Source organism: Rutidosis leptorrhynchoides, chromosome 2 (assembly GCF_046630445.1).
Source record: "Rutidosis leptorrhynchoides isolate AG116_Rl617_1_P2 chromosome 2, CSIRO_AGI_Rlap_v1, whole genome shotgun sequence".
NCBI classification, from domain to species: domain Eukaryota; kingdom Viridiplantae; phylum Streptophyta; class Magnoliopsida; order Asterales; family Asteraceae; genus Rutidosis; species Rutidosis leptorrhynchoides.
The window spans coordinates 213,637,888-213,650,540 of NC_092334.1; the positions used below are offsets into that span (position 1 = coordinate 213,637,888).

The following is a 12,653-nucleotide window of genomic DNA, read 5'->3' on the forward strand; positions in this document are numbered from 1 at the left end:
CCCCGAAAAGTTAAAACGCCACGACTAAACAATGACACTTTTACGTAATAAATCAATGACACTTTTAAAAAGTCAGTCACTTTTATATTACTAAACCAATGGATCATATTATATTATTTATTGTTTTATTTACACTGAAAATTATTAGTTCACTTTTAATGTGAGTTATTAAAAAAGATATTGGAAGTTGTAACACATGTATATTTTTCTTTTAACGACGATTTTTTTGGTATCAGTATATCATTTCTTTCAACGATCATCATCACTTACACGTAACACACACGTTCGGGCAGAAACTCGAACCCGAATGACGGTACCCGAGAATACATCCATTCGGGCAGTGTTCAATTGTTTTAATGAAAATAATGTTATCCCTTAGGATCGAACCAATGACATCTTCCTATCCCATAACTCAAATTATATGAGTAGAATTGTTGAGCTATGCCCGCAAGTTCAAGTTTTAACACATATAGTTTCAAATACTCTGTAAAAAAGTTGAGACGCTTATTTTAAAAAAAAAAATATAAGGGAAAGTGGACACTTTTTTTGTAAGTTTGACTTATACTTAATGTAAGTTTCGACTTAATTTATTTAAAATATAAATGGTTAGAAGTAATAATTGAATGTAAATTGGAGAGTTTATTAATACTTAGAGCACCAGGAGTGGTGCCCGTCGGGTATCCCGTCCCCAACCGCGTCGCACTTCACCCCACTCCCTGGCCCCGTCAGTTTGGTGCGTTTCGGACAAGTCAGTCGCGGTGGCGACGAAGATGAATTTAACATTTAATAAAAAACAAAAACAAAACAAAACAAACAAAACAAAAAAAAACACAACGGTCCCATAGCCGTTGGGCACTTTTTCTGTTTTTTTTTCTTTTTTACTTTCTACTATCTATATATATACAACACATACACATACAAATACACATACACAAACACAAACACAAACACAAATCTCATTCACAAACACAAATCTCATTCAAAAAAAATGTCAAATTATTATCATTCACAAATGGAGTCTACTCTCACCTTATTCACCCGGATCGGCTCAAGGTTCGGCTAGTGGTGGTGGTGAGGCTAATCTCGGTTTTTCAAATTTTGCCAATTCATAACAATCATTGCCACAAATGTCTCCTGAGCAAATACAAGCGTTTATGTTGTGGCAACAACAACAACAACAATCACAAGTTCCACAAACACAACAAACACAAGTTCAACAAACACAACAAACACCACAAGCACCAAAACGCAAGTCGAGAGCAAAGGCTAAAGGAGAAGAAGTTGCGGTCGATTCGTCTCAACCTAGAAGACGAACTGAGTACTTGTGGGAACCCGAAGATGAGCTACGTTTAGCTCAATCGTGGATTGCGGCTTCTGAAGATCCAAACCAAGGCATTGATCAAAAGTCATCTTCGTTTTGGAACGTGGTTATGAATGAGTACCATTCTAGGGGTCCACCTTACAAACGAACAAAGGATATGTTGACCTCCAAATGGACAAAAATGAATGAATGTTGCAGAAAGTATGGTGGAATCGTGAGTCGTCTCAAACGAGTTCCACGTAGTGGTGAAGGTGATGTCAATTTCAAAGAACGTTGTGATGCACAATACAAGGTGGAGACGTTTAAGAAGTTTAACAATTACCTAGATTGGGAATTCCTAAAAGACAAGCAAAAGTGGAACAATCCGACTCCACTTAAAACAACCAAACGTGATTGTATTAGTTTGGATGATTGTGATCTAGATGAGGAACCGGAAGAACCGGAAGAGAATCCAAATGCGGAGCTATATGGGGAGGATGCAACACCACGACCTCCCGGAAAATCAAGAAAATGAAAAATTACAAAAGACGTCTTCGAGCTCCGCCGCTTCCGCAAGATCCTCGTTTGATGAAAGTGCAAGCAACACTTTTGATTCAATGACTAGTTACTTTGATTTGAAAATACTACAAATGTCTACCGCGGGAATGGATGAAGAAAATGCATTGGTTCTTCAAGCGAAGAAAGCGGCGATTTGGGCCAAGCTTCGAAGTGGAAATTGAATCGTTTCGTATTTGTTCTTAATAAATAGGAATTGTAATTTTTTTTCTATTTAGGAATTGTAATTTTTTTTTTTTTAGGAATTGTAATGTTTTATTTTTATTTTAATGGAAGTTAATTCTATTTATGTTAATCTTTATAATTTTATTCATTTATGTTATATTTAAAATCATAAAAATAATAATAAAAATATAAACTGACATGCCTAACTGACAGAGGTCACCACTCCTCACTTTTTCTGACTCAGCAAGTCAGGCCTGATATGCCAAGTGAGCTCAGTCACCACTCCCAGTGCTCTTAATAGTCATTTTTTATAACTAGTCAATTTTTTTGGGCCGTATATCATTGGTAAGGTGATCATTTTTTTGATGGAACTATAATTTTGGTACTAGTTTAAATGTCGAAATGATAACTTATTTCGAGACTATTATTTTGAGATAGTTCAAAAATAATATTTAACCGTTTAACTGATACAAAGGGTATTTGGGAAAACCACGCATCATCCAGACTCGTGTCAATTGATTCCTCATGAAACTGAACAATAATCAATAATAAAACTCCCAAATTTCACACACAAAAACGCGCACTCTTCCGCCATAACTTTATCTATATCATTCCCTTTGTTCTATCAGACCTCAATCTCACAACTCACGCTGTATACATTTACAGGTTATCTCTTACATTCTGTACTTCCGAACTTATTCCATATCATTTAAAATATCCGATTTCACACACTATTCAAAATCGTTGTCAACTTGTTAAATAGATCAGTATTTTGATATTTTTCTCTTGTGCTGATTTGAAGTATGGAAATCTAGGGTTTATAGATCATGATTCCTCGCAAGTAAAACCTAGATATCCACGGCCTTGTATCTGATAGGGTTTAGTAGGAAATGTTGTTAATTTTGTTGAATTTAGGCCCCGTTTGGCTCACGGAATCCAATGGGATTCCGGCGGAATTGGAGTTGAATTTAGACACGCGTCACGTCTAAATTCAATTCCATTTTCGCTGTGGATTCTGTGAGCCAAACAGGGCCTATTGTAATTTGATTAGTTTGTGCTAAATTGATTGTACTTCAACTCGTTTTGATCATGAAACAGTTTGCTGAGGCCTGAAGGCGATCTGATTTGGCTTGGCATTTGAAGCCTTTTTTTTATCTGAATAGGCAAAATGGTTGGATTTGAGATGGATGATTGGAAAAGTGAGTTTTTTTTTTTTTTTTCTTTTTTTTTAAATTTATCTATATTGTTGCATAATGATTTGGTGTTTACGTTTAGCATTTTACAGTGCCGCGTTCATGTGTATAGTATGGTCGTGTTTGGCAACAAGCTTTTTGGAGCCTTTTGGAGCTTTTAACTTTTATGAAAAAGCTCATATCAAATATAAAACTCCGTTTGGTTGCAAAAGCTTGAAGCTTTGTGAGTGAGGAAAAAAGCTAAAATCTATAAGAACTAGCGTTTAGCTTTTAGCTTCTAGCTTTTTGTTATTTACTCTTTATTTTAATAGTTTCAGCTACTATGCCAATCAAATAAATACATATATAAAGCTACCAGCTATCAGTTAAAAGCTAGCAGTTATCAACTAAAAGCTACCAGCTGGTTTTGCCAAATATACCCTATGTATATCGTATAGTTTAGGATAATCATTAGAACTTAGTTGATAGAGATGGCATATTTGCATTTTTAAATGTGCGTTGAATGTGCACTGAATGAGTTCTTCAACTTGTTTGTCAATCATTTGAAGATGAGTTATGATGTTTTTGTTTTGCATATTCGAAAACCAAGTAGATAACTTGTCGTTTGAGAATGAACTCATAAGTTGATATGTACCTGGTGATAAAGTTTTGATTATCACAAGCTGAATCTAACTGTAAGCACAAAAGGAATGATTCATAAGGATGTTGACTTTAAAATAAACAGTAATATATAAAGTAAGTTTTGATCGTTAGTAGGATTCATTTTGGTATGAAAGATTTGTGAATCTGCTCTGCTCTCCCTTGAGAAACATGTCCTCCAAGGTTTAGTCAATTAAAGTTAGCTGAGTTATACATATAGATTGTTTTGATGTGGATTCACTTTTATCATTTGTATAAACTTTCTTTTCCTTAAGTTGTTTCGTTAAACAATTTGTCGTATGATGGAACAGAGATCGGGCTGGGATTGACTGGATTCGGTGTATTTTTCTCATTTCTGGGAATCATGTTTTTCTTCGACAAGGGTTTACTTGCCATCGGAAATGTTGGTCTTTCAGTGCTGTCACATTTATATTATTTTTTGATTTTTATGTTTCTTTATTGTCAAGGTTACAATGATTAATGTAAACATCAAACTTTTTGTTGTAATAAATTAGATCCTGTTCATATCTGGAGTGATGATGACCATTGGTGTGAAGTCCTCTTTGCTATTCTTCATGAAACGCGCCAATGTTAAGGTTTCTAACGCTTTTATGTTACCTGACCGCTAGTTATCTTTGTGTGTTTTCGATTTTATTTATTTTGTCTTGATTCGCGCAGGGCACAATTTCTTTTGGTATTGGCTTCTTCTTTGTTATTATTGGATGGCCCGTCATAGGAATGGCTGCAGAGACTTATGGATTCGTGATACTATTCAGGTTTGTTCGTTGTTATAATCATAACCAATGACGTTATCAAAATTTAACGCGTTTGTCCTAGATGATCTGTTTTGCCTCATTTGACCCATTATAGATCAAACATAACCCAGATTGCTGCATATCAAATTTAATGGGTTGAATTGCCACCTCTACTTTATACTGGTGTATAGGATTTATAGTTGGTTACTTATACTTATGAGGTATTGTTTGCAGTGGTTTCTGGCCCACACTATCAGTTTTTGTGCAGAAAATACCAGTCATTGGTTGGGTGTTCCAACAGCCTTTCATTAGATCGGTATGTTCCTCTCTCTCACTTGTTATTGAGCACGTCAAATACAATTTGCGTTACGTATGCATGAAATAAACTTACCAATTATCTTATTCGGTACTAATTGATATCATATGTTCCAAATCTGGACTTTGGTTTTGCGTGTTGTTACGTTGTCTAGCCAAATTTTTAAAGATTGCTCTATGAGTGATTTTTTTGTGCAACTTATATTGTGTGTCCGTTCCGGGATAAAACTTCAATGTGATGTAATTACCAATACTAAATACTAACTATAAGTAATACAAAAGCCATATTAGGTTCATCTCCTAAATTAAAGGAGTTGAGAGGTTTGTAACCAAAATGTTATTGTTGGGCTTGTTGCATATTTGCATTTGAATTTCTTCACATTTTTTCCAAGGCGTGGATGAAAAAACCCAATTTCGAACTACTGAACCTATATATTATGAATGGTTTGATATTAAATCCTATCATATTTTGTCGCTTTAATTGAAGTTTACTTCTCCTGTACAGTTTCTTGATCGCTACCGTGGCAGAAGGGTACCTGTATAAATACAAATCTTGATTGGTGAAAAATGCTGCAAGATGGCAGATTTTGTATGAAATTTAATCAGGGCTATGAACGTATCAAGTTCTATTTTTTTTTTTTTTTTTTTTTTTTTTTTTCACTTAAATTTTGATAGTGTAATTTTTTTTTTTACCGTATAGAGATCTCTCAATGTATTTAGTATTTTGTACGTCATCGTTGTCCAAGTTTTATTGTGGGTCAACATTATTTTTCATGCAGAGGTCATTATCAAATGCGCAGAATGTTCAACGGCTCAGCATGCTAATCACTTAATTAAAAGACAATCTAACACAACCTAAAACTAAAGTAATATATGTATACTACCGTCTCCTATAATGTATCTTTTGTATTTTCACAAGACTGTTCTTTTTGGTCATACTATGTATTTGATCACTATCACGGATTCTAACATAGCACGAGTACTTTAGACTTACATTTACTGCTTACGTTTATAATGACCAAAATGACATCAAATAATAATGTTTACATCTTAAGGCTTACATAACTTTATGTTTTAGTTTTACGTTATTAAATGTCAATGTTTTATGTTAAAAAACGTTAATGTTTTACGTTTACGATTTAAATCTAATGTGTTTTTTTTACTTCAGTGTTTTACGTTTTTTTACGTTAATGTTTATGTGTATGTTTTACCTTTATGTTTTATGTTTTACGTATTTAGTTTTATGTTTACAGTTTACATCCCACGTTTAACATTTTTACGTCAATGTTTCACCATTTTTTGCATTAACGTTGTACGTGATGTGATATGCGATTACATCCAAACACCCCTGAATTATCCGGTTATTACACATAAATGGTTGTAACAAGTTGCTTTCATTTGCAAGGTGTCATGAATACTCTATACTCCGGAGCCTTTATCACATTACAGAATACAGCTCCCAACCTCTAAACATACCTCTAAACATGCTACTGGGATAAAGGTTATTTTTCAATATATGTTATACTTATACGAAACTATAAGGTTACTATAATAATATTACGAGTATAACAATATAATTATAGTACTCCGCAATAGTAAGGCCACTTGCATGTCGATTTGATAAACAAAATATTGAATAACAGAAAAATGATCGGTTGAATATTGATTGTTTTGATTGATATTGTAAACTGAATTGTGTTTCTGTTTTTCATCTTACAAGAAATATATACAAAATAAATCTAACAGTAATTTCCTAAGATGGGTAGGCTCCAAACATGCTTTTCAAACCCCATTACAATTGAGGAAAACTGCAACTTTAGATTGCATGCTTGACCCGTTAAACTTAGCATCTAGTAGACCCTTTTGTCAAATAACCAAAAAAGAGAAGTGATGAGCTTTGAATCTGATCCCACTAAGTCAACTAACCAAAAAAGGGTTATTTGACTTTGTTGACTCTGAAAAATAGCTGTAATCTAACACTCCCCCTCAAGTTGAACAGTGGGATTTCTAATGTTTAACTTGCCAAGAACATCGTTGAAAAGTCTCCCGTTGACAGATTTGGTACGGATGTCGGCTAGTTGGTCTTCTGATCTAATTGATGGAAGGGAGATGATTTCCTGGTCTAACTTTTCTCTGATAAAATGTCGATCGATCTCAACATGTTTAGTTCGGTCGTGTTGGACCGGATTTTCTGAAATGGCAATGGCGACTTCATTGTCGCATAAGATTTGAATGGGTTCTTTTGGAGGGAACCCAATTTATGTCAAAAGTTTCTTAATCCATAACGCTTCTACTACTCCTTTCGCTATCCCCCTAAATTCTGATTCAGCACTTGATAAAGAAACCACCTTTTGTTTCTTGCTTCTCCATGCTACTAAATTTCCTCTAACAACTGTAAAGAAACCTGATGTAGATCTTCGATACCCTTTTCACCCGCCCAACTTGCGTCAGTATATATTTGAGTCTCTTGGTGTCCATTCTTTGTGAACAAGACTCCATGGCTGGGTGTTCTCTTCAGATATCTAATGATCCTCATTACAACATCCATGTGATGAACTTGTGGTTGATGCATAAATTGGCTTACGACTCCAACTGCATGTGCTATATCTGGTCGGGTGTGAGCAAGGTAGATTAATTTTCCCACTATTCTTTGGTATTTCCTTTTATCCATCAGCTTAGCCTCATCTTCCATGTATAGCTTTTGATTTGGAATCATTGGAGTATCCGCTGGTTTGCATTCGACCATTCTTGTTTCTGCAAGAAGATCAAGAATATATTTCTTTTGACAAATAAGATTCCCTGTTGGGATCGTAGGACCTCAATTCCCAAAAAATATTTAAGTTTGCCTAAATCTTTCATTTCAAATTTTTTAAACAGATTTGTTCTTAAATTAGAAATTTCTTCTTTATCATTTCCTGTTATTATCATATCATCCACATAAATTATTAAACATGTAATTAAATTATCCTTCCGTTTTAGAAAAAGAGTATGATCCGAATTACTTTGTTTAAAATCATATTTTTTCATAAACAACGTAAATTTCCCAAACCAAGCCCGTGGAGATTGTTTTAGCCCATATAAAGATTTTTTAAGTCGACACACTTCCCTATCACTGAAGTTTCCCGCAAATCCTGGAGGCGCTTCCATATAAACCTCTTCTTTTAATTCGCCATGGAGGAAGACATTCTTTACGTCAAATTGGTGAAGTGGCCATTCCTTATTTTCAGCGATAGAAAAGAGGACTCGAATAGTATCAATCTTTGCGAATGGAGAAAAAGTCTCGGAATAATCAACCTCATAAGTTTGAGTATATCCCTTAGCAACAAGACGGGCTTTGTATCTTTCAATTGTACCATTTTGTTTCCGTTTTATCGTAAATACCCATCGAGATCCTACGGGTTTTTTTCCTTGAGGAATGACACACTTTTCCCATGTGTCATTTTTCTTGAGTGCATCTATTTCTTCTTCCATAGCCTTTTTTCATTTCTCATATTTAACTGCTTGTTCAATAGTGGTTGGAATTCTTTCAGAATACAAGGCAGAATTGAACTTTTGTGCCTCGCTTGATAGGTTTCCTTGAGCAATATTAGCAATGAGGTATTTTGACCTTTGAGCTTCTTTTTCTGGAGAGTATCTCTTTGGAGGTATACCTCTATTGGCACGTTTTGGTAGGACATATTTTTGTGACGTTTCACTTGGGGTAATGTCAATGTCGGGAGGTGGATTAGGTTGGTCTTCCAAAAATGTAGGTTCATTAGTTGTGGAAGTTTCGGTTGGTTCAGAATCTTGGTTTGTTTTGAGGTTAGTTGTAGAAGTTTGGTTGGTTCAGAATCTTGGTTTGTTTCGGGGTTTGGTGTTGGTATTGGGATTTCAGGGATTTGAGTATTGGTTTGAATATTTTCAGGATTTGGCGACCATTGTACTCAACTTAGAGTGTCATTATCCTCTTTCTCCCCCTCACTCGTGAGTTGGGTATTGTAATAATATTCTGTTTCGATAAAATCACAGTTCATTGTAGTAAAAACATGACGCCTTTTTGGACTATAACAACTATACCCTTTTTGATTTATTCCATACCCAACCATAACACATTTCTCTGCACATGGGTCAAGTTTAGTGCGTTCATTTTTGGGAATATGAACAAATACCGAGCACCCAAATATCCGAGGTTCAATGCTAAATGAGGTCGGAAGTGTGTAAAATTGAGAAAGAGTATCTTTCAGAGTTTTTGTGCTCAAAACTTTAGTAGGTAGACGATTAATAAGGTAGGTAGCGGAAGCAAGAGCTTCGGGCCAAAAACTTTTTGGGACTTTAGATTCGATTGATAAAGCTCGTGTCATTTTCAAGAGTAACTGATTTTTTCTTTCGGCTACTCCATTTTGTTCGGGTGTATGAGCACATGAGGTTTGATGGATTATCCCGTTATTTTCGCAAAAAAGTTTCATTGAATTATTAACGAATTCCCCTCCATTGTCGGATCTTAGAATTTGTATACCCTTATTAAATTGTGTCTTAATCATCTTATAAAATTGGGAGAATTTCTCAAAAACCTTCGATTTGTTTGTTAAAAAATAAATTCAAGTCATACGGGTATGGTCATCAATAAATAAGACAAAATACCGCTAATTTTTTCCCCCATTAACCCGAGCAGGACCCCATACATCAGAGTGAATAAGAGCAAAAGGTACATCCTTTCTAGTACTACTGGGTTTAACAGTCCTGTCCGGATGTCCTGCAAGATGCAGAAAGTCGGATATAATAGGACTTTGCAGTTTAATTCTTTTGTAACATGACTTACCGATAACAGCTTATGAGACAAAGCTGGAATATATAGGCAATTAGGTAATTTAATTTTCGGAGAAATTTCAATTGTTCCACCATTTTTAACATGTATAATTTCCCCATTGGCCGTTTGTACTTTATTTTTCCTAGGTTTCGTTTTAAAAACAATATCTTTTTCATCAAATGTCATCATTTCAGTGGCCCCACAATCAAGTATCCAAGACGTTAATTTAGAATTATTTGATACGACATTTGTTTTAGAAAGAACATCATTTTCTTGTATTTTCTCTAAAACAGAGTAAGTGTTTTGACACGGAATAGTCATCTTGGTTTTAAGGTTACCAAGTTCTTTTCTAATTTTAGATCCTTTATATTTAGTCCAACCAGATCTTTTAGGCCCAATCTATTTCGTGGGCCCAACAGACATGTTATCCCCTTTTAACAGGCCAGTACCACATTTAAGTGTATTATCTTTAGGTTGTTTAATGAGCCCAACTTTTGTACTATTAATAGTGGGCTGTTTAATCTCTTGTATTGGTCCATTAAACAACTCAGCCCAAGTGTTGTCCCCATACCTGATACGATCAGGTTTAATTGGGGATTTTCTCAAATTAGGGTTACGTTCCTCTCTTAATCTATCACATTTAAATTTATTCTTACAAAGAGAGGAAGAAGAAAGGGTACCATCGTTTGATGAATTGGTGGCTATCTCTGCTCCTCCATGAACGGTTGCTGCAAATCCCACACCATCGGGTTTGTTAACTTGATGACCGCCGTTGTTGGTGATCTCTTGATGGCCCACGGTGGTTGCAGCCGTTCCCTTTTTGTGACCATCATTCCACCACTCTGGATACCCTTAGATTTTGAAACACTGATCAATTGTGTGTCTCTTTTTACCACACTTTGTGCACTTCAACTTGGATTTGTTAATTTTTGACACAAAAGATGTATTGCGGTGTTGATATGATTTTGCTGCTAAACCAGATCCTTCAACCTCCTTAGTGGTGGCTAAACCAACGGCAACTCCTTGATCTTGTTGTGTTGTGTCACTGCCATGCCCTAGTATCTGCTGGTGAGCGGTTTCCTTCCTCACAACAGCATATGCTTCTTCTGCTGAGGGTAATGGGTCCCACCTGAGTATTTCACATTTGATTTGATCATGCCTTTGATCAAGAGCTGCCAGAAATTGAAATAGTTTTTGTTCACTTCTAATTCGGTTGTAAGCAACAATATCCACGCTACACTTCATTGGGTTAGGATCCCTTCGTTCGATCTCACCCTATATACCTTGCAATACAATCCACAAATTCTCAAGTGAGGTACCTTTTTGTTTGATTTCGTTTGCTTTGATACGCAGATCATAAGTCTGCAACTTATCTTTTCCACTACTATATGTGGTGACCAAAGCATCCCACGGAGATTTAGCAGTGGGAAATTCGGTGAGGTTGCTTGCTAAACTTGGTTCAATATTTTGGATTAACCAAGAAAAAACCACTAGATCCTCTTGTTCTCATTGATCATATTGTTGGTCAGTGTTTTCAGGAGGATTATTGGTTAAGTGGTTGAGTTAATTTTTTGATTTTCCACCAATTGCAACTTTGATCATACGAGACCAGAGAGCATAATTCTGGCTATTTAAGCTCAGATTAATCTTCAAAACATCTGAAAGTTTGCCGTTTTGATTTTGAAAATTGAACCCATTCTTATACAGGTTTGCAATTTGGGCAGCCAACTTTTCGTTGTTGCTAGGCCCGGTTGCTGAACTGGCATCATCACTCATAGCAGAAAAACGAATGGTAAATGATTTGAGCAAGCAGAGTGTTAATTTGATTTGAATCGATCACACTCGCTCTGATACCATGTCGATTTGATAAACAAAATATTGAATAACAGAAAAATGATCGGTTGAATATTGATTGTTTCGATTGATATTGTAAACTGAATTGTGTTTCTGTTTTTCATCTTACAAGAAATATATACAAAATAAATCTAACAGTAATTTCCTAAGATGGTTAGGCTCCAAACATGCTTTTGGAACCCGCATTACAATTGAGGAAAACTGCAGCTTTGGATTGCATGCTTGACCCGTTAAACTTGGCATCTATTAGACTCTTTTGTCACATAACCAAAAAAGGGAAGTGATGAGCTTTGAATCTGATCCCACTAAATCAACTAACCAAAAAGGGTTATTTGACTTTGTTGACTCTGAAAAATAGCTGTAATCTAACATTGAAATGGGTCCGTGAGCAGCTCCGCCAGAAACCGCCACCCACTCACCACCATCACCTTCAAATCGCCAGCAGGGTCCCAGTGGCACCTGCAACGATGGTTTCACGAATTTCAGTGGGTCCCACTCTTATTTCTTCACCCTAATTCACAAACTTCTTTTCTTCGACCTCTTTTCTTTTCAATCTTCACCAACTTCTTTTTTTCTCTAAACTTCTCTTATTTTCAGATCTCAAATCATGACTGCTTACACCGGAAAGTATGCTGGTACGATCATCATCTCTTTTTTTCTATATATCCGTATTTCTATATCTATATGTGTATAATTAATTAATTAGTTCAGTTATCTGAGATTGAAGTTTTTGTTTATATGATAGATCTGTTTATCTGTTAAGTTATGTAGTTCTTTTAGTATTGATTTGGGTCGGATTTGAATATATAAGTAATTCATGTGTGTATGATGTACGTATGCTATTTAACCTAATTGCAAATGATTTGATTTGACTGATTTTAGTGATGTAAACCTTGATTGATGATTAATTCGTGACTAAAATTCTTATATGCTGTAATTTGACCTAATTGCAATTGGTAAGAGTTAACTACTTACGGAGTATGCTATTTTTATTTATTTATTTATCGTATTTAATATTTAATAATAATTTAAAATTACTTAAAGTTTGAAATGGAGTGTAAGATATTGAG

At 35.1% G+C, this 12,653-nt stretch overlaps 1 protein-coding gene across 1 annotated transcript; it reads left to right on the top strand.

Annotated features, from left to right (window-relative positions):
- The first annotated feature begins 2,553 nt into the window (after nucleotides 1-2,553).
- Nucleotides 2,554-5,697, top strand: LOC139891679 (vesicle transport protein GOT1-like). Its single transcript, XM_071874663.1, has 7 exons — nucleotides 2,554-2,707; nucleotides 3,140-3,240; nucleotides 4,185-4,276; nucleotides 4,389-4,469; nucleotides 4,552-4,649; nucleotides 4,863-4,944; nucleotides 5,449-5,697. The coding sequence occupies exons 2-7, from the start codon at nucleotides 3,210-3,212 to the stop codon at nucleotides 5,485-5,487; spliced, it is 423 nt and encodes a 140-aa protein (XP_071730764.1). The 5' UTR covers nucleotides 2,554-2,707; nucleotides 3,140-3,209; the 3' UTR covers nucleotides 5,488-5,697.
- Nucleotides 5,698-12,653: the final 6,956 nt, after the last annotated feature.

Coding starts and splice junctions, on each gene's coding strand:
- LOC139891679 (XM_071874663.1), top strand. CDS start 3,210: ATGGTTGGATTTGAGATGGATGATTGGAAAA. Junction 4,277..4,388: donor GTTTACTTGCCATCGGAAAT/GTTGGTCTTTCA, acceptor GTAATAAATTAG/ATCCTGTTCATATCTGGAGT. Junction 4,945..5,448: donor AACAGCCTTTCATTAGATCG/GTATGTTCCTCT, acceptor TCTCCTGTACAG/TTTCTTGATCGCTACCGTGG.